This window comes from Meleagris gallopavo, chromosome Z (assembly GCF_905368555.1).
Source record: "Meleagris gallopavo chromosome Z, MGAL_WU_HG_1.1, whole genome shotgun sequence".
NCBI classification, from domain to species: domain Eukaryota; kingdom Metazoa; phylum Chordata; class Aves; order Galliformes; family Phasianidae; genus Meleagris; species Meleagris gallopavo.
Window position 1 is genome coordinate 46,311,607 of NC_139435.1, and position 26,334 is coordinate 46,337,940.

General features: G+C 36.8%; 1 protein-coding gene across 2 annotated transcripts in view; it reads right to left on the reverse strand.

The window, feature by feature from the left end:
* EDIL3 (EGF like and discoidin domains 3) overlaps window positions 1-26,334 on the reverse strand; it is a 272,911-nt gene that overhangs the window by 84,790 nt on the left and 161,787 nt on the right. For both annotated transcript variants that reach the window (XM_085213568.1, XM_085213567.1), the window contains one exon: window positions 19,939-20,052. In XM_085213568.1, coding sequence (XP_085069694.1) covers window positions 19,939-20,052 — 114 coding nt within the window. The remainder of the gene's footprint in view (window positions 1-19,938; window positions 20,053-26,334) is intronic.

Genomic DNA, 26,334 nt, shown 5'->3' on the forward strand with positions numbered 1-26,334 from the left:
TCTCAGCTGCCAATTTTGCCATGATATAAGCCAATGCCATCAGCATAGCAAAATAAAAACCTTAATCCAAGCCTGAGGGATGACAAACAATGCAGCAGGAAAAATAAACAGCAAGCAAGGAGCTACACAGTATCGTCCCATGAGAAGACTCTTAAACAGCTTCATAAATAGTGAAAAAATCAACATTGTGACCAATAATTATCAAACTACCACAACACTTTGTGTTAACATGCTCAGGTCAGATCTGCTGTTACCCCAACCCTTCATTCACCTCATATTAGGTGCCAGAATGACTGCTGTGATTTAATTTGGCAGATGTCTCAGCACCACACAGTCATCTCCCAGTTGGATGGGAGAGAGAATTAAAAAACAAGCAAAAAAAAAAAAAAAAAAAAAAGCAAAACTCATGGGTTGAGATAAAACTATTTACTAAGATAGAGAAAAGGAGAAGGATAACTATGACAAATACATACATACATATGAATGAACACGTGATGCACAAGCAATTGCCCACCACCCCAATTGATGCTCAGCTAGGCCCCCAGAGCAGCAGAAGAGACAAATGAACCCCCACTCCCTTTAGATCTCTTTCTACATGATGTCATATACTATGGAATATGCCTTTGGCCCTCAGGTGCTCTAATTCTGTTCCCTCTCAGCTCCTTGGGCCCTTCGCTGAAGATGGCCTTGGCTCTGCACAGTGTTGCTTAGCAGCAACTATAAACATTGGTGTACTAGCAACACTATTTTTCTCCTAGAACTAAAACAGCATCGTACCAGACACTGAACAAAACAATTCCATCCCAGCTGATAGCAAGGCGCATAAGAAGTACATATCAAAATCTCCTATCTGCAAAGTAGTGCTCAGAAAAAAATGTATAGAGAAAAGATAGTTTTGGCTGTTTTGTTCTGATTTTCATAACATTAATTTTACTAATAGCATTCCTAGACATATTCAAGATGCTTTTAATGGAACTGGCTTAGAAAGCAGACTTCTACAATGAAGATACATTATTTGTGGATAGGCTGTTACTGAAAAATAAGGCTTCAGATGAGAATTTCTATCTCAAGTCACATAAACTTAATCCATACCATTCCTGACAAATGTTTGCTGAATGACTTTTTCAAAAGCTCCAGGAACATATATTCCACAATCCCATTTGCCGTTTGACTGCAGGCCAAGGTGAATCTTCCCTATGCCGTCTTATTTTTCTTGCCCTAATTCCACAGGCATGGGCAACACGATACGCTTCTGGCAATAACCTTTAGTCTACCTGAAAGCACTTCCAATCTCCTTTCATTGTTCTCTCTTGTACCTCAGGATGCCAAGCAGCCACAGTGCATGTTAAACACACAGTCAAACACAAGGACTAAGGCTTCCCTCACCTCTTGGTTATTGCAATACTGGAGGCACAACCCAAAATTCAGGGAGAGTAGATAAACCAGTAGAGTGATTAGCTGAACCTTGATAACACTGCAGCTTATGACCCATTTACAGCCACAGCAGAAAACAACCATCACTCCATGGTGATTTCTTTCAGCACACACATAGTATCTAACTATCAAATACGAAATGCTTCCTCTGAGTTTGTAATATTAATTATTCAACCATGCAGTAATAGGCATTACATTTATTTTGTTTTCAAACAGAAACATGACTTTTTGTAAAAGAGAAAGCAAAAAACCAAACTTATACTGTGGAAAGGAACATTAAGTTTCTCAAACCTCTCTGCTGAGCTCTTGTTTATGTATTAATCTTTATGTGAAAAATGATTTTTATATTTCTAGTTGACATATTGAAAAATGACATCTCTGCTGTATTTGAGTAATAGCACTAATTGTTTTTAAGTAACATAGCCAATTAAACATTACTAAGATTAATCTGAATAAATCAGAAGTTATTCAGAACCACTAAAAAAAAAATCACAAAAATTAAATTTCATATTTATTATGAAAGTTAAATTCATAGAAACTTTCAAGTTTTTCTACAAAGTAATTGATATGTGGTCATGCTTTCACTCTTAAGGAATGGCAGACAGAGAAATCTTAGCCCCTAAGGGTCATATAAAGTAATTTATTTTTTATAATCTTAGGGTGAGAAATTTGTGATTCCAAGTTCTATTTACCAATCTCAAGGTTTTTGTGGATTTGGGCAGTTGCGTGTGGAGGAGACTTGCACAATAGTGGAATCTCCTTTGCTTCTAGTCATAGTAAATGGCTGTGACAGAGAACACAGCAAATCACTAATTTAAGCATAATTTAGGTATGTAAAAATGAAATTAAGAATCTAATTGTGTTTCAAAATACTTCTTTTCATTTGTTATTGAACCCTGTGCTACCCATGCACTTCTCCCTTCCTCAGGTTTGGCATGAAGAATAAAAGAAAACTCACTAGCTTTCCAGCAATGTTAGGAAATTTTCCGATTAGACATTGAATTCTGTAAAACTTCAGCTTGCTTTAAGGATGTTTACAGAAAACTGCTTTCACACTTTTCTAGTTTTATATTTACATATATCTGTCATGAATAAAATTCTTTCTTTTTCCCCTTAATTTATTTGTTTGTTCCTATATTTGTTTCTATCTTTGTTTGTCTGTGGAGTAGGAACCAAATATGTAAAAACTCAGATATGTGACACACACATTTACTGCATTGTTACCTCCTTTTCTTCCTAGATTCATTCTAAAGCATGTTTTGTTTTCTGTCATACTTGCACTAGAAAAAACTAGTAATTTCTTTAAATAAGGTGGATGAATATATCTTAAAATCTACATTTTCAGGAGCTGTCAGCACTCTTGGGAAAAAATGTGCAAGCTAAAGAATATCCACACCAGCGCTGTAAAATGAAGTTCACCAGTTGGAAAGCTCATATTCTGCCTTTCTATTGAAATAACCTGCTGACACAGACGCACACTCTCACAGTCATGCTGACTGATAGGAACGGTAATTTCACAAGTGCTAACTGAACAGAAAATCTCACTGATTTCCTTTATAGCTTTTGTTAAATTCTATTGGTAGCAGTGAAATATCTGGATTCAGACTAGATGACTGTTTTGAAGTTCTGATCCAGTTCTCTTAAATAGTTAAAGGAACCAGATGTTGATCCTATTTTCTCTTTTAATGGTTAACCAACTGCTACTAATTTAAATGAAGTGCCTGACTCATATATATATACATATATAGGCATTTAATGATTCCTTCTACTAAAAATCTGCTAATTCCAAAAGAACGAATTTGAAAAAATACATTCTCTTGGAATTAAGACTGGGAAGACAACATATAGTTACACTGAAACTCAATTTGCATTTTTTTTTCTAGCAGGTCTACAATGAAAATCAATGGGATTAAAACTTCAACATAATTAGCATTCCTGAAATCCATCTTGACAAGAGAATGTTCCCTTGCCTGAACAGAGGAGAAGCGTATGTGCTTTTCAAGTGGCAAATCTCATTTGGCTGCCTAGAGACATTCTTCCTGTCTTTGTGCATTTTCTTTTTCCTTCATAAGAACAGCAACTTCTCCTAGAAGTGACAATATTACCAGTTACAAGATGTATTCATTGAAAGCATTTAAAAACTACCAGTGGCACTAATGAGAATTCTACATTATGATGGAATACATGTTCTTAGGAAAGAAGTAGAAATGTGGGATTATCCTGCAATATACTGCTGAAATGATAGGCTAAATATGAGCAATAACTACAGTAAAGTATGTGAACTGCATGCAAACAGCTGTTATTTAAATCTGTCTATCCAGAAATGGCAATTCTCATGCCCTCTAAGCTGTTTCTATATTCTCCTATAAAACATCTGACTTTTTAATAACTGGAAATTCAGATAACAGTACTTAGATCTTGTTTCTGGAAGGCATTTCATGTAGGCATAACCTTACATTCATGTAAAGCAGCTTTTAGAATCAGGGCTTGAAGCCATGTTAAAAATACAGAATTAATTTAAAGGTCATGGTCTTTTATTAGGGTGGAACAACTTCAGAATGAAGATTTAGAGCAACCTTTGAATACACAGTAAAAGTCTTTCAATAGTGCTTCAGTATAGTACAGTGAAATTTATATTTGTTATTTCATCAAGTATTTTAAACATAAGAAAAACATTTAAATATACACTTACATTATATAGCAAAACCAAAGTTAAGAACTGGGAGAAGGAAGATCTGCCCACTGCAAATGAAGATCAGACTTCAGATCATCTAAAGAACCTGAAGCTGCACAAGTCCATGGGACCCAATGAGATCCTTGCATAGGTTCTGAGGGAACTGGTGAATGAAGCTGACAAGCCACTATCCATCATATTTGAAATATCATGGCAGTCTGGTAAAGTTCGCACTGACTGGAAAATGGGAAACATAGCCCCCATTTTCAGGAAGAGAGTAAAAAAAAAAAGAAAATCCAGGGAATTACAAGTCAGTCAATCTCATCTCTGTGCCTGGCAAGATCATGGAGCAGAGCTTCCTCAAGGCCCCACTAAAGCCCACGGAAAATAAAGATGAGGTAACTTGAGGTAACCAACATGGCTTCACCAAGGTCAAACTCTGCTTGATAACCTTGGTCGCCTTTTGTGATGGGAGTTACAGTGCCAGTGGATAAAGGAAGAGCAACTGATGTCATCTATCTAAACTTGTTCAAAGCGTTTGACACTGTCCCACGCAACATCCTGGTCACCAGGTTGGATTTGATGGATGGACCACTTGCTGGATAAGGAACTGGCTGGATGGTCACACTAAGAGAGTTGCGGTCAATGGCTCAGGGCCCAAGTGGAGACTGGTGACAAGTGGTATTCCTCAGGGATCGGAGCTGGGACTGGTGCCCTTTAACATCTTTGCAGGCGACAAGGACAGTGGGATTGAGCAAGTTTGCAGATGACACTGAGCTGAGTGGTGCAGTTGACATGCCAGAGGGAAGGGATGCCACTCAGAGGGCCTGGATAGGCTTGAGAGGTGAGCCCATGCCAACCTCACAATGTTCAGCAAGACCAAATGTAATGTTCTGTGTCTAGGTTGTGGCAATCCCAAGCACAAATACAGGTTCGGCAGATAATGGCCCACACAAAAGCTTGGGAGTGTCTTTTTATAATGGCATGTATCAACAGGACAAGGGAAAATGGCTTTAAATTGGAAGAGGGTAGATTTGGACTAGATATTAGGAATAAATTCTTTGTTGTGAGGGTGGTGAGATACTGGAGCTGGTTGCCCAGAGAGGCTGTAGATGGCCCCTCCCTAGCAGTATTCAAGGCCAGGCTGGATGGGCTTTGAGCAACCTGGTCTAGAGGAAGGTGAGTCTTTCTATAGCAGGGGGGCTGGAACTAGATGATCTAAAACATCTCTTCCAACTTAAACCTTTCTATTATTCCATGATTCTATGATTCTGTCCTTCCCATTATTTTTTTCCTATGCACATTTCTTTTCACCACAGACAGGGAACAAAGTATTTATAAAAAAGATAACCAACTAAAGCCAAAAAGAGGGTCACAATTCACATGATCATTGTGATAACTTTCAACCATCTGAAAGGTAGAGATCTGCCCTGAACTAGGTTGTTAAGCTCTTTATGCCACCTGTGGAAACAAATGAACTACTCTAAATAATGATTTCTGTTATTCAATAAAGTAAGTAATCTTATGTCAAGTCACTCTTATGCATTTATTATAACTGAAGTCACTGGTGATGTACTCTAGGGCTTCCAGTGGGTCCTATGCTGTTCAAAATCTTTGTTAATGATCCAAGCAGTGTGTCCCTGTGCAATATCAGCAAGCTGACAGATGACAGGTTATGGGGAGGAGTGACTGATACACTGGATAGGTGTGCTGGACTTCAGAGGGATCTTGACAGGCTAGAGAATTGGGCTACTAGGGATCTGGTGAAGTTCAATAAGGGAAAAATCTTTACCTGGTCCTCACCGTGGGAAGCAGGGCTGACCAGCCACAATAAAGCTGTGCAAAGAAGGATTTGGGGGTCCTGGTGGATATCAAGTAAATCCAGAGCCAGGAGCATGCCCGCACAGCAGAGGAGTCCAACAGCTGCCCAGGCTAGATGAGGAGGAATGTCAGCAAGTCAAGGGAGGTGATCCCTCCCCCCTGCTCAACACTGGTGAGATATATCTGCAGTTCTGTGTCCAGCTTTGGGCTCTCCAATACAAAAGAGACATGGGCTTACTGGAGAGAGTCCAGTGCAGGACTGTGAAAACCAAGGTATTTTTCATACGAGAAGCTGAGAGATCTGGGACTGTTCAGCCTTCAGAAAAGACTGCTCAGGAGGCCTTGTCTATATGTACAAATATTTGATGAGAGGGAACAAAGAGAAGGGAGCAGGGTTACAAACTCTCCTCAGTGGTGTCCAGTGGAAGGAAAACACTAGAAAAGGGTGCTTATATTGGTTGTGGAGCCTCAACTACAGAGATACTCAAAACCAATAGAATATGGTCCTGGGTACCCTGCTCTAGGTGTCCCTGTTTAAGCAAGGGATGGGACAGATAATCTTCAGAGGATACTGATAAACTCAACCTTTTTGTGATTCTGTGATTCTGAACAGCTGTAGCTTCAGGTTCTTTTCAGATCAATGTTCTTGGATTGGTAAGTCCTGAAAAGTCAGACCATCAGAGAGGATCCCTCCCTGAGAAGAAATAATATGAGGCAGTATTGCTGAATTTGGAGACTTAGTAACACAGCAGGTGGGGATTTTTTTCTGAGTACTCCACTTTATCCATTAATGTGCAATGTTATGTGAAGTCATAATAAATAAATTGTTCATTGATTTAGCATTTTTTTTCTTGGAAGCCATTCATAAGCAGAACACTATTTATACAAATGTGTCTACTATCCATATTTTCCTTGGGAAATAAAATATCTATACATTTCAGTGTCAATAAATCACAGTCTGATAAAATACTACCTGGCATACAAAAAAATCTGCCTATTTTCCTATACCAAATTATATTTCCTTACTGAGCTGCTGGATAATCAGTAAATTTAAGACAGCGGAATTTCAAATCGTTGGGCTTACATTTTCATTTCCAGAAGGTAGAATTAGTCAGAGACACTTTCCATTTTCCAGAAGACCTTGCTTTTTACATATGTAGGCAGACCACATGGGTACATGTATATTTTATGGACTGAAGAAGAGTTTAAGTTACAGTTACTTTGGCTTTTTAAATTGAATTTACTTCCATCATATCTGCATGAAGAAAACTTACTGTATGAAGGTAATGTAAAGGATAGTCACTTACCCCAGGTCATTATCTGATTAAACAACTTATGGCTTGGTTTCAGTACACAGGAGCACTTCTTACAGTGTGCACCGGTGCAGCTGCAGCTAACATAAACACAGAAGGCATATTCCTACATATGTATTTTTAAAATGTATTGGCCTGCTTTCTTATGGCTAGCATATTCTTACTGACATCTCATTTGCTCTCAAGTTTATGACAGTTTTCTTTTTCCTTCTTTTTTTTTTTTTTTCCCCATTAACAGCTCTAGTTTCTTATCCCATCTCTTAAAACACTACTTTAAAACATTAGCAAAGCCTAAGCCCTCTGCAGTCCCTCCCTTACAGAAGCAGATTTTTCACTTGGAATGAATACTAAATTCTGTAAGGATTGTGTATGGAACACTGACTTTTTAGATATTAAAGCTTTGCAGAACTCTAATACGAATATAGAAATCACCCAAAAGTGATGGCATAGTACAGCATCCATATTAGCTATAAATCTATTCTTGCTAAGAATCCATAGGTTAAGTGAAGCAGTGCTTTAAATTTGAAGTATTTAATCTGGTCTAGAGTACGAAGGTTTCTGATGAGTACAACATAGAGGTGATACAGTTGCATATCACAAGCTCAATGCCATACTTTTTGCCTATTGGCCATTTCAATCAATCTTCAGCTAATCAGTTTGCTTACTCTATACAGCAAGAGTTTTTTCCACAATCCAATGTTCTGATCTGTTTGAAACTGAGTAACCTGGTTGTAGCAACTCATGTAAATTGTTTCTCTGACAACAAGTCCTACGGGCAAGACCAAATCAATGTTTTCATTCCCACTGAAGGAATTTAATCAGCACTTTCATTGAGACACGGTACCAGACCATAAGTCTCTCCTTTTAGGGCATCACAATGCAAGATGAAACCATAAAACAGAACTTACAAAAAGCCATTTTATTTTGCACTTCAGTAGACTGGAATGACAGTTATATCAGACAGCTTTTAACAATTAGCAGACATAAATATAAAATGGGCAATTAGGAACTGCCCAGTAGAATTGCAAGTTTTTGCCTGAGTCTGATAAGTTTATTCAGTTCTGAAATATGATTGACAGAAATCATTTACCTTCCTATGTTTACTTCTCATATTTAAAACTAAACCAAATGGATTTTTTTGGCCTATGATCATTTATATTATTATTAAGTGTGATTCTAATTCTTATTATCTAGTCTCGTACTAGGCACTGAAGTGAAGAATATGATTAATCTTATTTCATATCTTCACATAAAATACTGTATGTCACAGACAACATTTTTACCACTTTGCATCAATACCAACTGAATGAACAGACAAGCAAACTTTCCAAATGGTGTTGTGTTAAGCTTTAAATCTCTAGGAGCTGACATGAAAATGAAGAGATTAGTTATATTGATGCAACAGAAGAAAACTTTTCAGATAGTAACGGGAAGAACTGCTACCTATTTGCTGATATGTCCGAAGAGATTAAATGCTTTTTATGCTGATGTAGCATCACAGCCAACCACAGTACATTACTATTATCGTAGTGGTCAACACAGTTCATAAGCATTATAAGCATTATATAAGCAATGGCTATCAGAACTAATCAAATAAGAAGAAATTAGATGATATATTCTGCTTCTCAATAGTGTCATTATTGCTGAGTGACTATCATGTGCTTCCATTACCAAATTCTCTGTTCATAGTTTTATAATAAGGTTGTAATGTTTAGTCTTCTCTGCTGAGGGAGCAGTGTGAAAATACAGTTAAGAAATTCTTAGGTGACTTGAGGATTTTCAAAGCAGAAGCAAAAGGATTTTTGGAGCTTTTTCATCTCCTAACACTCACTTGCTTTTTCCAGTGGTAATGTGATTTCATGACTTATTATTTTTAGGAACTGTGCCTAGGTGAAGAAACTAGATTTAGAGACCTCACTCTATAGAGCTACACCAATAAATCAATGTTCCATTCCCATTTACAGATAATATCCCTGGGATGCACTGTGGGAACTACAGACAGGTGAGTCTACTTCTACATCTCATAATCTACTGAGTCTATAGTTGAGAATAAGATCACTAAGGAAAATATTAAAGACAGTCTGCTGGAAAAGAGCCAGCATGATTTCTGTAAATGACAATGCTGCCTTACCTGATGGGAGTTTTTTTAATTGTGGCATTTTGCATAGGGATAAAGGGGATACTGTGTAAATAACATCTTGGATTTTCCTAAAGTATCTGAAAAAGTTCCACATCAAAGGCTTTTGCCTGGAGATATGGTCTTTCCATACACTGAAATCTAATTAGAGAACAGGAACCAGTCTTTCAAGATGAATCCCCCAGGGATCAGCACTTGAATCACTTTTACTCATCAGTGACCCACAGAAAGGTGCGAGTGGGGAAATTATCAAGTTTGTGCTACTAAGCTCTCTTATTCAAATATCACTCTGATGGCGAACAGCTCAAGAATGACATAAAAAATTTAATGAGTGGTCAAAAAGGTGTCAAATGAACCTCAGTGTACACAAACAGAAGATACTGCATTTAAGAAAAAAGCCTAAGCTCTGCCTACTCAATACTGGACTTGGAAATTGCCATCACAACTCAAAATAGATATCTCAGAGTCATCTGAAGTCATTGGCTCGAACAGCAGCTACAGCTATTGCCAAAAAGAAGCTGATAAAAATGTTCGGCATGGACACAAGGCATAGAGTATTATTTTACTGATGAATGATACTCTGGTATGACCACATACCATGTGCAGTTCTAGTCTCTACATTTCAAGAAGATGAAGAGCTAAAAGTATAGAGAACAGCAATTCAAGTGATTAGAGGGAGACAGCAGCTGTCTTAGTAAAAGGAAATAAAAACCCAGAACTTCACAAATTGGAGAGAAAAAGGCTGAGGAGGAATCTGACTGAACTTTGCAGAAGCATGGACGATGCAGTAAATGCAGTACTATTCACCACATCCACAGTACTGGAAATAGGAAGTACTCACTGAAATTCACAGGAAATCACTTCAACACATATAAAAGAGATTATTTCTCTACCTGGGGTAGAAATCTTCTGAAGCCTTCTAGAGGCACACACAGGATCACCAGGTTCAAAGAGGACTTAGGGATATTCAGGCACTATAAGTCCATAGATGACACTACAGAGACTTGCCAGGAACACACCCTCTGATGTTCCTACTGCAGGAACTATTGACCTTGAGGAGATGTGAGGCCACAGATGACAGATGACAGAAAGTGCACAAATGCAGTCTCTCCTTAAATAATATGTCATTGCTACCTTCAGAGACAAGATGGTAAGCCAGAATGTTGAACTTTCTGACTAAATATTATGTGTCTTAGGTTCATAAGAAATTAACAATAAAATGGTAGTGAAGTTTAGCTAAGAATCCATTATGTTATTCATGTAAATAGTCTATATAAAAATTACTCCCCAAGAAAACACACTGCATACATAATGAATAAGTATAACAGTTCAATTAAGGATAGAAATTAGACGCTAAAAAGCTGCTATTTCAGAAAGCATCTCCTTTTAATATGGTTTATAAGCTGTTTACTCAGCATTCTGTAGAAAACCTAATTATCTAATAATTTAATATAACAGAGAAATAAAAATGTTTCTTGGGGAACTGCTGAGAAGAGGTTTGTATTTCTAAGCTGACAAACTATGGAATAATATCCTCTTTCATGATATCCCCCAGAAGAGTGAAGCCAGAAGATAGGACGGCTTCTTTATTCCATCTGCTCAGAGAAGAGATGAAAGATATTAGAAAACACCACCCAGACACCAAAATATGTATTTCTTAGATTTTCCTGTTCCGTAAGTAAAGCGTAAAAAAAGATTTGACTTTTGAGTAAAATTTCTCACAAAATGCCTTGATTTTTGAAAGATAAGAATTATAAAGTATTTCCACTAATGACTAAAGAGAAAAAATCACAAAATCCTATAACAAAAGGCAATCTGTCAGCGGTACATAATCCAGTACAGTTCTGTTTACAATTTTATTTTGATACATTAGATTCTTGATGGCCAAGAAAGAGCTAGGAGATCCTAATGTGCTAACAATAGTAGCACTAAGAAATTCCAAACAAACTACAAAATTTCATTAAAATGAAATTGCAATGTAGGTACCATAGACAAGATGTTTGACAACTTCAGTGCTGCATCACAATGCTATTATCTCTTTATGACTTCCCAAAGTTACCCAATTCAAAATCATAGTAACCTCTTCACTCTGTTTCCTCAGTGCCAGCCCAAAGTGCTCACATGACCTTGGAAACATCATAATGCCTTTCTTGCATAAGAAAGTTACTCCATTTACACCATGTAAAATTTCTTGTGACTTGAAATTATTTTGCATAAATGTGTACTGCAGCATTGCAGTGATGGCTTCTGATCAGCTAACTTAGCTACGGTAGGGTTGACACAGAAGGAGGAACTCTCTGTTTCTCAGTTTCCTGTCTTACAGAAAAGGACCTAATTTCAGCCCCCCCAAAAAACCACAAAAAACAAAGAAACAAATGAACAAAAGCAAACAAACCATATAATAGAAGAAGGAAGAATGTACACACTTAACTGCACTATCTCTTCAGCAGACATGCTTTTGTATCTGACCACATGAAGAAGAATGAACTGCAGCCTGGAAAGTAAAGCAGCTTGAATTGAGGCTCTTGCAGGAAGCCTAAGTGGACATTTTCTCCTGAAGGTGCTCCACCATGCATAAAAGATTCTAGTTACATCGTAGCTAGACCAGAATCTGCTTTTCCCAAGGCACCCTTCTTGGCCAAAAACCAGTGCAGTGATTTCCCAAGAGCAAAAATCCACATTACTTTCCATGTGGACAAACACTGTTGAGAGGTGCAGTTCTCACTGTTCAAAAAAAATCATATTTTTCCTCAACATTTCATATAGGCTAACTTAGGCAGCTCTCTTGGTGAATTCACTGAGATCTGATTCTCTGTTGCAGATGGAACAAGCTGATACAGATGTCACTTCAAATCGGCTTTCCGTATAGAACAACAAACATCCCACTTTTACAGTTTATAACGGTTTCTGAAAACAAGATTGCCTTTAAATGCTAATAAGCATGATAAAAAACTAATGATTCCATCTTTAAGACAATGTGCAATTAAAGCTGGAGAGATTTAACTTCATTTGTGAAGGGGTACATATGCTACATTTCATTCTTAAATCATTCTGTACTTCCAGCATTTATATTTGTATGTATAACACTAAAACATACATTTTAATAGGCAGAATATAACTTGTTCCCCATCCTGCTTATAGAGAACTGAGTCAAACAATAAGCACCAACATCAGCAGAGCTGAAGGGATTCCATCATGTGCTTTGGGAGAGAAGGTTAAGCCCTGAGGATTTTCCTGCTGGTACCTTTTATGGAGGAGACAATTTGCTATGTTTAAAGATGAGCAAAAAGCAATTCCTGAAGAACATTTCTCTGAAATTCCCAAGGGAAAATTTAAAGATCTTGTGAAAGATAGAAAGGAGTTTAAAGGCTTTTCCATGTGATGACGTAGATGGTGAGGAATCCAACGAGACAATTTAGTGGTTTTATTTTCATAGACTGGAAGGACCAGGAGGTCAAAAGAAAGTAGAAAAGGAAGAGGTTTCAGCAATCAGAGAAAAATTCACAGGTAACGTTGTATATGGAATTTTACTGCTATACAGAAGTAAAAGAAGGAGTTACAGTTGCACACAATGGATGTAAGGATTCAATTTTGCTTTCAGCATTAAAAGAATACTGGGAAAGATTTTTCCCAGAAATATTTGTTTTCCTCTAACTCAGATGTAATGAATTACAACATGGATAATTTCCATGCTATGCCTGAACTGAAATTGCAATAAGAGGATGAATAAAATGCATTGAATAAAATAGGAACAGAAGAGTTTGAAAATTAGCTTTCAGTAGCAAGCACATAAACCGGAATAGATATTATAGAATAACAATACATTACAGATATTACAATGTAAATATTTCAAAGTACACTCTGAAACTAATCTTTAGTGAAGGCATGTAATATTGCCATCATCTGCAGATTTGCCAATAAAGGAAAGTCAAACTTGTGGGTGAGCTTTATCAAACAGATTTTGCAGAATCCCTATTGAAAAATAGGTCATACACCTGCTTTAAAGGGCTTAAGTTGCACGTCATTCTTGTCTGTAACCACACCAAACCAAAAACTAGCTAAATGACATCTAGCATTAATAGCAGAAAACAACCACTGGTTGAAGCACAAGGCTTTGTGCTTTTTAGTTTGTAAAAGTAATTCCATCAACATTTCTTACTGAAGTAACAATCCTATATGATATTTGTGAATTTCAAATCTGTAATTCCACTGTGATTCAAAAACTCACGTGCACTCTTCTAGGTCTCAGCCAGCATGCAGCAGGATAGAAGGAGCCAAACCTTTCTCTCAGCAATGTGTTGCTGCAAAACTTTTCTTACCAGAGCTGGCAGTAAGAAGCAGCGTGGCTGCTGATCCTGACAGACCCACACCAAGTTGTGATGGACCACATGCTGATTTTCTTTCAACTAACGATAAGACACTGGAGACATTCTACATTTTTTTCCTTGTAAGTCCTCAGAGCATCTCATGGTAACATGGTAATGGTCAGGGCCTAAAATAGATGTAGCCTACTAACATCACTCATTCTCTCCCTTGATATCTCACACATCACTGCACCAGTGCCTGGAACAGGAACTTTGCTGGACTCTCCATCTGTCTAAAGCAGCATGAGCCGTGAATCTTGCCTCAGCAGGAAGTTGATCATTGAGCATACTACATTTCCTTCTTCTTCTGAAAACTGCAGGAGGGATCTATGCTGAGCCTGGAGATTTTATTTCATTTAGGACTCTTGTGGCAATATTTTGTTCTGTTTTTTTTCTTTAGTTAATGTGGGTTTTCATCTCTCACAGTTTGGTTTAAATTTCAAGACCAAATGAGTCTCATGAACATGAAGCAACTTTAAAGTCTCCAGCTTTTGAGAAGTTTATGTAATACATACCCTGAACCCCATTAATTAGCCATTGCAGGCTTCAAGGCAGTCTCATTATGAGGCTAGCCCTAAAAATGATTTTACTCTCACTGCTCATTTCTGTTCCACCAAGGGGTAGCAACAGAGGAGACCAGGCTGATTCAGATGTCAAGCCAACCTTGATAGTGAATCTAGTCTGCAATAAATTAACTGTTTGTGATAAATACTAAGCTTTGAAATAAAGTATTTTTTGCAATTGAACTTGTGCCTGAAACAGAAAAAAATAGTGATGTGGCTGTTGGCAACTTTGCTGAGCCTACTTCAGCTGTGGATTGTTCTTTCCCTATATTTATAATCATTAGTAATGTTATTGAATGTGCTTTTACATAGATTTAAAGGTTTTTTTGGTCAAAATAATGGATTATTTATTTTCAGCTAGCTTCTTCTGCTGCAGCCTAGCTTTTATTTATTTTTACTGTACCAATTCCTTACTTGCAAATCATATTACTTACATGAGGACTTGAAGAATGTGCACTACTGACCAGACCAGGAACTTAAGAGCTATAGAGGCTACTCTGAAAACAACGTTATTCTGTAATTTTTCTTGTAAGGCTTAGAAATGCTAAAATACACATTGTCATAGTCTTCGCCTAACATAAAAATGCATATAGAATTTCTTCTATAAAAGAACAAAGGGTGTATTTATTTTTGCTTCTTTACTTTCTGTGAACATTTGTAACGCAGAACGTTAAAGAAAAGGGGGGGTTGTATTGCTTCCTCAGGCTGAAGAAGCAGAAGGCAGAAGTCAACTAGGAGAGGGAACCACTGGCTCCAGTGCAGCCTCTCACTCTTTACAGAAAGTAACTGGGAGTCCTAAGAAGTAAAGAACGACACAATGCCACAGCAAAGCACATCAGTATGTTTAAGCAAGGAAATGTAGCAAGAAATTCACCACAAGTTGGTTCAACCTCACATGGGATGTCAGAAAGTCAAGCTGGAGCTTCTCAAAAATGGTTTTGACTTCAATACTGGAGTTATTGACACAACCTAAAAGCTAGTTCTGCACTATGTGAGTCATGGAGCAAGGAAATGATTAAATGGGTAAAATGTTGGCTCCTAAGGGCTTGTCTGAATATTCTACAATGAGTTTCTGACAGGTGTCTGAGTAAAGATTGGGTCCTTTGTAGCCTAATCAAAGTTAGATTTGGAAAAATGAACTTTCAAAGTGAGACATTTCTGTACAGTACAACAGCGGCAAGATGAAAATGTACCCGAAGGCATGGGTTTGAGGATTTTGTTTAAGTATCAAATACTGAGAGTTCAGTCTCATTTTCCCATTGTGCTGAAAGGAAGAGCTACCATTCTGATCCACTGAGCTGAATTTTGCACACTTTGCATCGTAACAGGATGGCTGGACAAAGAACATTAGCAGCAGAAGGGCAAGAGCGTGCTTTATTGTTTGAAGACTCAATATTAAATGTGTTAGAGTTTGATTATTATTTCTCACTAGGTCACTGAAATGCCTGCGAGAACATTCCACTTTTAACAATGCTTTCTGTTATTTCTGTAACTTTTCTGCTTCTCTGCACTTTCATACCAATGTACTGCACAGAAATGCCAGCCAGACCTTGTTTCCAGCCTCAGCAAATCTCACTAGTTTCAGCAAGAGATTTAAGAGGGTTTTTGTCCAATGAAAATACAGAAATTCAGAGTCCATCCATGATATGCAGAAATAGTTAAGAATATATAAAAAAGCATCATCCTTACTACTGAAATCTGTCTTTCAGTACATATTTAACTTCTTAAATAATTTCTATTCTTACTGTGAGTTTAAAAGAAAGAAAAGTACATGAAAGATAGCAGATTGTGCTGAATTATATGGGCTAAAATCATATTGAACATGTAAAAGTTTTTTCTCTTGCGGCTTTGGAACCTGTTTCTAATATATTTCTGCTAATAGTTCTTTCTGCTATCCTAAGAGGCCAGAAACACAGGATTAGCATTAATTTCGTATTAAATTAACACAGTTCTTTTAGACACAAAAATTCTTCCATTCTTGTGTTTTTCTAAGACTAGCAACACATTATTCCCTAAACCATCAAGGACAGAATACGAATGGTAAGTTATATATGCTGCACGTTTTAAAAAGTGAATTAATTTCTCTAAAGGCATAAGGTATGTACACATACCCTTACACATCCATAGATACAGTCTCTGTATTTTTCCATGCAGCAAGACTGAACTTTTCCACATAATAGCAAACAGGAAGGTATTTTTTATTATTTGCTGAAATTTTGCCTGTTGTATGCTCAGCAAACAAATTGAAAATTCTAGCTTTCAAATATTAAGAGCTTTGAAATAAAACAAGAGACATAAAAAAACTGCCTTTGTCTTGAACTAAAGAATAGGTTTTTTTCCCTTCATTAGTCTGATTAACATTTTCAGTTAAGTCTTGATTTTATGCCCAGGCTTCATTCCCTGCCACTCCTTTGTACCAGCTCAGTACATGTGTGGTGAAGCAGCTCACTGATCAAGGAACTGATATGGCTCATTTGTTATTTTTTAATTTCCTGTGTCAAGTTTTTGCTGAGGAAACAATATAAACAGGCAGCTCAGAAAAAGCAGGCACAGAAACATCAAGACAGGCAGAGAGGTGAAGCAGTTGGGCTCCTTTGTTTAAGTTCTCCTGGAATTGCTATTTTACAGTATGATGCAATTAAACATGGGGTATGGTATGTTTGTACCTTTTCCTTCAAAGTGTTGAATATCTGTTTAGAAATGTCTGGAATTATTAAGTAATTATAAAAACTTCTCTATCTAGGGAATATAATAAGAGAGCAACAGGAAACTTTGATTCACTTAAGGTCATAATCTGTATGACACTGAGAAATCATCACAGGTCATCTAGTCCAGGAGTATAATGATGCATGTAAACAGAAACCTTGAAAGATTTTTTGTGTCTAAATCTGCCAAATCTTCAGGTAATTTTTCAACATGGAAGACACAGAAAGAAGATAGATTTTCAAATGAAAAAAAAAATGTTGCTCTGATTTCCATGAAGAGGAATGCAGAAGACTACGAAGTATGGCATATGTCAAGGTACTAAGACATAAAAAACTGGTAAAATGCATAAAGATACACTGCACAGCAAGCTTTGTGGCACATTATACAAATATAGCACTCGTAAAAAGTATTTACAGTAACAAATTTAACCTATAAATTTGAAGTAATAGCATGAGAAAATTTGCCATATGTTTTAACGGCAAAAATCCTTGGCAATCAACAAAATACATCTCCACAAGCACAATGGTAGAGTTGCAGTGTGTCCACTGTTGATGCCCTCTGCTTCCTAAACAGCTGAACACAAAATTATTGCTATTCGCAACCTATGTTTGCACATGGGCTATTTTAACAGCACAGAGTCACACTGAGTAATGTCAACAATTTGACATCAACAAATATGGCTTCTTGTTGTCTGCAAGAGAATTCTGTGATCCTGAAAGTAAAATCTTCAGGCCCAGGAGAATCTGTCTTGGAACCAGTACTTATTTTAGTGGCTCAAGACTAAGGAAAGCTTTAATGGGGGTAATCACTACTGACAGGCTGAACTCAGCACAGAAGAAAGAAATAGGTTCACAGAGCATAAGAACAGAAGAAGATGCAGTTGTAAAAATGAGAGTGCTGAGGCCTTAAGAAATGTAGGAGGTAATGTGCAATTAATACTGTTTAGTGTTTACCTTCACAGCATGGGGAAAGGTGCTGTCTTTCTATTCTGTTGTCATAAAACATCTGTGGGCAAATGTTGTGAATACCAGATGCTCGGTGAAGGTTCTCTAACAGGATGATAAGCTTATTTCAGAACAACTAAATATTTTTGGAAGCCATCACTGCTTTCGTATTTCACATTACTTTCACTGTGCCTCCTGCTGTGATTTCTAGCAATAAGAAGCAGGCTGGTTTTAGTATCACGTATGCCTGAATGGCTAGCAGCTAAGTAGCTAAGAGAAACATGGTGCATTTAAAAAAAATAAAATGAGAATGAAATTTTACACGGAGGAAAAATATCTAACTACTTCAAGTTGATGAGTAACATAACAAGCACCAGTATCTGGAATATGGAAATCTTAATGTACCATTGAAACAACATCCTATAGCACAGGCTTGCAATGACAGGAAAACTGCAGAGTATACTTTTGTCTTTTTTCTACTCTATCCAGGTTACTTCATGTGTTCTATGATGTGGATAAGCAATCCTTGAGCTCTGTGAGGTAATTCTGAGACAGCAATCAGTCATTTACATAATTAGTGTAACTATTTAATTATATGATTACTGTAAATATGCATAATGTTCTAATGGTGTAATTTGAATGTGTAATTACTACCTGTAATTACATAATTAGGTGTAATGGCATAACTAAGTTTCTCATGAGTAAGTGGATGTTTACAATGCTACCAATACGAATTGTTATACTGCACAGTAATATTGGTGTTCTGAAAAGAAAAATTACTAGTTTTTAATGCTACCTGTGGTAAAGCTAGCTCATAAGCAGATGAATGCTAAAAGTTTGTGAATAGTGCCATAGTAGTACAAAAATGGGCAGTTCCCTCAACAGTGGCAGTTCAGATGCCACCAGCCAGTAAAAACATTATTTCCATTGTTAAATATTTGAATATCTGTACTTCACATTATTTTATAATTACAAATTTAAGTAACACATTACTGTTGTCTTAACTTTTATAGCATATCTCATTTTACATTCCTTCCGTGTTGCCGTCAATCACCAGATTGGTGATAGCTTCATATGTAGACCCCTTCCCAGTGGAAGTACAAAAAAGAATTTAGCAACATGACAGTTTATTCTACCTTTGTTACTTTGGTTTCTAAGATTACCTAGTCCTTCATATGTGAATGATTTCTCCTTTAGGAACTGGATCTTTATAATGAACTTTTAATATTATTCATAAAACCATGTGCAAGTGTTCCCAACACAGATCCTGGAGTAGCTCCACTAGTAAATTCTCTGTAAAGCAGTGATCCATCTTCCACATGTCTGCTTTTGTCCTCCCTTCAGGTCAGCCCCTTACTTGCTTGACACCTTTTTTATGCAGGGTCCTTACTTAAAACAAGAGCCAAGGTCAAAACAAACTAAATAAGTTTCTTAACTTCCATGGAATGGGTAGACAACTGGTGGTATTCCTTGCCAGAGGGTATTGTGAATGAATTCAGTAGAGATCAAACAAGCACTTGGAAGAAAAGCCTCCAGGGGTCATTCTTCCAGGTACTGAATCAATCAATCAGGCTCAGGATCCCCCCTGAGCAGAAAATGATGGAGACAAATCAGAGAAAATATCCTATGCCCTACTCTACAGTAGCTGGTATTTCCTCACAAGAACTGTTGAAGATGTGATACTTGCATAGATTAACCCTCAGTATGAGTCAGTGTTTATAGTTTTCTTCTTTACACTACAGACTCCTTTCCATTTGACTCATAGAATAATTGTATGTTTTGCTAATATTTCCATCATATCTGATGCTTTACTTCAATGCCTGACAGATTAGATCTCTTAAATTTCTTCCATTTATAAGAGAATAACATGACTATTTTAACCATTATGCATCTGTAGACTAGTCAAACATTTCTCTAGTTGTTCTTGTCAAGGAAAATCCTAACGTTTTTAAAAAGAGACGTAAACTCATGGCAATACTTACTCTGTTGGCAGTTTCTCCCCATAAATTCACCTGGACATTCACATGAATAGTTGGCAACGAGATCTGTACAGATTCCACCATTCTTGCAGGGTTCAGCTTCACATTCATTTACATCTGTGGGAAGCCAACATGATAATGTCAGAGAAACTGTAAAAGCAATAAGCACATATTTTAAAGTACAAAAACACAGTCTTTACACACTAACATTAGAAGACATGCATTCTTTATCCCAGTTAACATAGTAAAATGTGTGATTAAACAGGGTTGATTCTAGGAAAAAAGTGAAAACAATTTCACATTAAGTTTGCTAGTTTCCTATACCTACAAAAGATTTACTATGTCCCACACAGCAGAATTAGGAATTTTGCTCGGGTATTTGCATTACAACTTCCAGAGAACATCACAGCTTGGCCTTAAATGTACAAATTCAGTTAGTCCTAACAGAGTACTCTTTAGCCACACTTTTGGCTTCTAGAAATACAGCTACTCTACTTTTTTACTAACAGATACCATTTAAGAATGTCTTTCATGACATGAAAGACATGAGTTAATTTTAACTCATTAAGTATCTAACTGACTTATTTTTTTAACTGTCTAAAAAATTTCCTTCCTGTGCATGAGTTGGTGAGCAAACTGAAAACAACAGCCTGATCTAAAAGCTTGCAAATTTTATTAAATTCAAAATATAGCAGTGATTAATTTTACTTGAATTTCTTTTTTTCAGTACTGTGTGTCTACCGCTGCAAGGTTATTTTTCTAAAACACAATATAGTATTTTTCAGTCATTATAAATAGACATCAAAGAATGATGGTCTTTTTCAGTTACATTCTTACAGAATAAAAATAAGTACACAGAGAATTCTAAGACTGAGAAAGGAGTATGGGTTTTATGCATTACTGTCTCAAATAGCCATATCAATGTATATAATTAAATATTTAAAATATGATAGCTCACACTAGCTTCATTAACTGTTGAAGTTCTGTTGAAGAGAACATAAAGAGCAAGCATGAAAGAAACCTTCAGCTTGTACTATAATTCTACTTCACTAAGTATGCACATTCATTTCAGATGCAGTTGAGATAAAGCACACAGGCATATAGCACAGAAATATGTTAAAATAAACACATACAAATGAGAGAATTCACTCTTTGGTGAGTCCAATGCCCTATGAAATAAACCAATATTCCTTACGATCCTCTTGAACCTGCTTCTGTCTCCAAAATGTGGGACTGGTTTGAGTTGGTATGTACAAACTAAAGAAGGTCCATAGCTTCGCATGTATTTTAAGCTGACCGACTGGCACTGCTGTAGAATCGGCAAGTCAGCTTTGCTTGGGTTTTAAACACCTGACGCAAGTGTGAGACCTGATCCTGAAGCCACATCTTTGTCACGGTACATGTTCAGGAACAGCACCAAGGTGCACTGCAGTCCTTGAGAGCACTGTTTTTAATATGTGACTCCACAAACTCTGAAAGAGTTTCTATCAGAAGCACATAACAGAACTCTTCCTCTTAGATCCAAGTGCTGTGTATGGTCCAAGTAAGTATGCTCCATGTACTAAACCCAATGTAATAAGGCTTATGTAGGAGAGGAAGAATTCAGTTCTGTCAGCCATGTTGCTTGTCTTCTTGCAGTTCAGTATATAGCTTCTGAGCTTTCAATTTGATATGTACTCGAAATCTATGTACAAAAAATCCAATTTTCTAATACGCAAGTTTCCCCTGGATTCTGCCATGTCTACAGGGAAATTTCCTCAAGTCTTTTCTGCAAATTTAAAAGCTGTGTACCTTTCAAGCTGGAAAATTTGCTATAAATGAAACAAGTGATTCCTTCTCCTTGTCATATAGAATGAATTAAGCTGGGGTAGCGTATGAACCAATATTAATTTTTTAGCGCACAATACACATAGCTGCAATGCCTTGTAGCTTCTTCAGTACTCTTTTTACTTCCCTTACTGCTTTTGGAATATTTGTTTCACACACCCAAGTGACAAATGGGCTATTTTAGTAAGATGCAAGTTGGTGAAATCAAATCAGTTTTCACTAAAACACTCCAAAGACATAACATTTTTTAAGGGCGATTTTTATTCCAAAATTAAACTTGCTGCCTTTCTGGTTACAGGAAGAGAAGCTACTGCAAGTGGATTTACAATGGATAAAGAAATATTGTAACATTTTTAAGGACTGTAAGATACTTTTGTGTATAACAGTGTAACTAATTGGCATTCTGTGCATATGCCGAATTGAACTGATGGCATTGATTTCTTTGAAATATATGACTCTACCATGAAAAAAACTGGATTAGATACAACTGAAAGCTCAAGAACAGTACAGGTATCTGAAAACATATATGCAATGTTCATTTCAGAAAGTGTGACAGAGCCACAATGTAGATTAAACAAATAATTGATAGCGTTGCTCTACAATCACTTGCTTATTTTACAAAAAACCTTTATTTGAACAAAGATACATGAGGTGATTGTGGTTCTGCCCAAATTATGTTGAGAATACATCTGTTCATGATTGTAGAAATACATTTAAAACATATAATGCAGGCTGTTTCTTTTCATGAAGTGGTAGTCTCTTTAGATTCTGCTGAGAATCTTTGCAAGATGAAGATAAATGTATACATATATGTATGTATGCTTGTCTATACATAAGTCCATATTGCCCAGACAAATCTTCTCCTTGCTTCTAATGAGGAAGTATGGTTTAGGGATGTGAAAAAAAAAAAAAAAAAATTAGAGACAAATCCAATGTATTTACTAATACCAATCCTTACCAGCTTCTCATCTATAAGAATTTCTCTATCCCCTTGAATCATTTATGGCACATGATAACCAGCAAATACCACTTATTGGTCAGACAAACCAAAATAGCTCATTCATGTTTTCAAAGCCATACACAGCAGATCAAAAAAGCAAGAATGTATCTTTCAACTCATCTGATCAAATAGCTTATGAATGCAGAGCATGTGTGAGGAGGAAATATCACAGAAACTCATCAAGCTCGTGCACTGATGCTATTGCCTCTTCTGCCCTTGTTCTTTCTATATTGGGTTAAATGGTTTTAGTCGGAATAGCGTTAATTTTCTTTATAGAGGCTCAAACGATGTTATCTTCTGAATTTTTGGCAAAAATGATGATTACACAGCAATGTCTTAGCTGAGAAGGGCTTACACTGAGCCATGGGGCTGGGCATGCACAAGAAGCTGGGAGAGGAGAAAATCACAAAAGTTGAAACAGACTAGCCAAAGGGATGTACAAAAACATATGGCATTGTGCTCAGCAATAAAAGCAGGGAGAAGAGGAGTAAGTGGGGGATATTTGGACTGACAGCATTTGTATTCCCAAGAAACCATTACACGTGAGGAGCCCTGCTTTCCTGGAAGTGGCTGAATACCTGCCTGTTGATGGGAAGTGATCTTTCCCACCTCCTCTGGACTGGAGCTGAAAGAAGGGTGCACAGAGGACAGAGCTGGGCTTTTGGCACAGCTGCCCAGTGCCAAGACCAGAGACAACAGGGACAACTGGAGCACAGGAGGTTCCCTCTGACCATCAGGCAGCAATTCTGTGCTGTGTAGGTGATGGAACGACGGCACAGGGACCCAGAGACTGGGGGGTCTCCTTGGAGTTCTCCAAAAGCTGCCTGGATGTAGTCCCGTCACTCTGCTCTGCGTGTCTCTGCTGGAGCAGAGGATGGGACAGATGGACCCAGAGGTCCTGGCAACCCCAATCACCTCGTGATTCTGTGATAATCTTTCTGCTGTAGTGAAAGGGAATGCAGGGATTAGCCTTCAGCTAAATGTGGAGGCTAGTTTCATTTCTTTCAACTAGCAAAATTTCAGATGAGTATACTAAAATTCATGATTGTTACTGATCTCTGAGCTTCTTTTTAATCATGCATGTCTTACTAGTTGTTGCCTATAAAAATATCACATCCTGGACTAATAAAAATTCATGGGCTTCTTAGTTGAATTTCTGTCTATTAAAAAGGTGGAAGAGAAGGAACAGCACAGTGTGCTAGAAATAAAACGTGCCAGGAGAAATGACCAGAGAACAGACCTGCTCATTTCTATATTAAATTCTTTATATGCATTATACAATTTAACAAGATGCTTCAGCTCCCTATTTGCCTTTTTAAGCAAAGCCCATTAACCTTAAGTTTTCAGCAGGTTATTCATCATTTTAATACAGGCTAACGTATTTGTGGGAAAAAAAAAACAAGGTCATTATGAACTGAAAAAACATTAAGTGAACTATGAACAATCTTTTACTTGGTAAAATAAACGTAGTAATCTGTACTCTTAAAAGCTTTTGTATGTAAAGACTATCCTCTCAAGATACTTAATCTTTTTATGGTTTGCCATTTGTATTGAAATATAGTGAGAAAAAGACATAACTTTTTATCATATTTTTTCATATTGGCTGTCAGAAAACAGGCTGAACATTAAATACCAGGAACTTTTAAAGTAATTTTCATATTCTATCCCTGCTGTAAAATTAGCTATGATCAGTGAGGAAAGATGAATTCTTTCATTATTATATGTGTTATTTTGATCCTGCTGTGACTTTTTTTTTTTCTCAGTATTTTGAGCACCTGTAATCCCAATAGCTCAAACAAATTTGTCATAACTGAGAAATGAGGAAAAACAAGTTCACTCTACCACCACGTCAGATACAAGAACAAATCCTTAGTGGGAAAGATAATGAACTGGACGGTATTAAAGAATACTGCTATTAAAAAAGCACAAGTTCTACATAATTATTTAATTTGCAATTATTTATTTAATTTCACTGAAAGCATATAGGTAGCATATTTGCTTAAAAGTGGTTTCTGCAAATTGCAGCCAGGTTTTGTTCAAAGAGTTAGATGTAACAATTACGGTATTAAACTTTGGCTGAAGCACATTCCCCCACTTTCCCCCCCCCGAAATGCATGCATTTCTTCTTGTCATACTGTTATGTGTAGATCTGTGCAGAACAGAAATGTTAAAATGCCAGAGTTTCTGAAGTAGCTGCTCCTAAAGATTTCTACAAAATGACAGTGTGTTGCCAGATAAAAATTCTTCTCTGACATTGCAGTTGATTTATTTTCTGCAGAAGGGGTCTGCTTTTAGTGTAAGCTACGTACATTAAAAAAAAAAAAAATTTTTTTTTTAAATCACTGTAATTTACCTTTTCAGGTAAATCTAGGTGTTACGCTAGACCAGACTTTGACATTCAGTTCACATAATCTCATGCATTGTAGCAACTTATACAACTTATACAAAGATATCTGGCTGCTACCAAAGAATTCAGTTTCTTGTGGAGGGACTTTGTAAGTCTGCTAAGTACTGAGAAAAATGAGCTCCCAGACAGGCTTAAGTGTCAGCATTCCTAAATCCAGGTTAGTTTAAAAACCAAAACAAACAGAACCAAACCCAAAACCAAAAAAACTCTGTCCAGAGATTTCTTTTCTGAGAGTAGATTCTGAAATTGACTGTGATACAGGAACAAGGAAACACTGACCTTTTTCTGAAAATAGATTGTTGCTTGAATAATTGCTTGAAGACAGTTGATTAGGAAGCAAAGGCTGCATTCAGGATCCTCTGTATCCTGAAGATGATTAAATTTACATTTCCTACCTTACACTTCCTGTGATCAAACCACAACTACAAAGCTATTAAGCATGCTTCTGTTTGAAGCACAGTCATCATACATCCTGGAATAGAACTGCTGTTTGAAACGAACAAGTAAGAGACAAGTAAGAGACAGTCTGACTATGTTGCATACTGATTTGGAGAATCACCATGGGGCAGAGTTCTGAGTTTTCATCCTTCTTTGCTGAATAACATTTTTGTTTAGTTTTTAAAGTCTCCAATTATTTAATAAAACCGGAATAAAATCAGATACTGCATCACAAAAGATAATTTAACTAAAAATATACATTCCTTATTTTACACTTCACTTGCTAACTACAGCCACATGTGCATTCCAGAAAAAAATCCTGAATAAAATGTGTATTTAAATCATGCAACTGCCATAATCAAGTATTTAACTGTTACTTCTAGCAATCTGAGTTCTTTAGTGTGCTATTTGGAATTAATCTGACTTTTTATGATAAAGGGACAAATAAGCCTGAATAGTTATTTTTGCCAACACAGCCTGTTTCTTGGCTACAAAAGCACCAGTACACCTTGTTCCTGTCTCCTGCCTACTTCTTCTTCACTGAGCCCAAATTCCAAGCTCCTGGCACCTGAACCTTTATTTTTGATCCAAGACTACATCTTCCAATGCAGACTTCCTGAATTTCCTTTCTGCAAAAACACACACCCTTTCTTTATTCACTTATTTTATACTTGCTTCCCCATCATATGTTGTTAATTCAACTTGGCTCTAACTCATGTCATCTGTC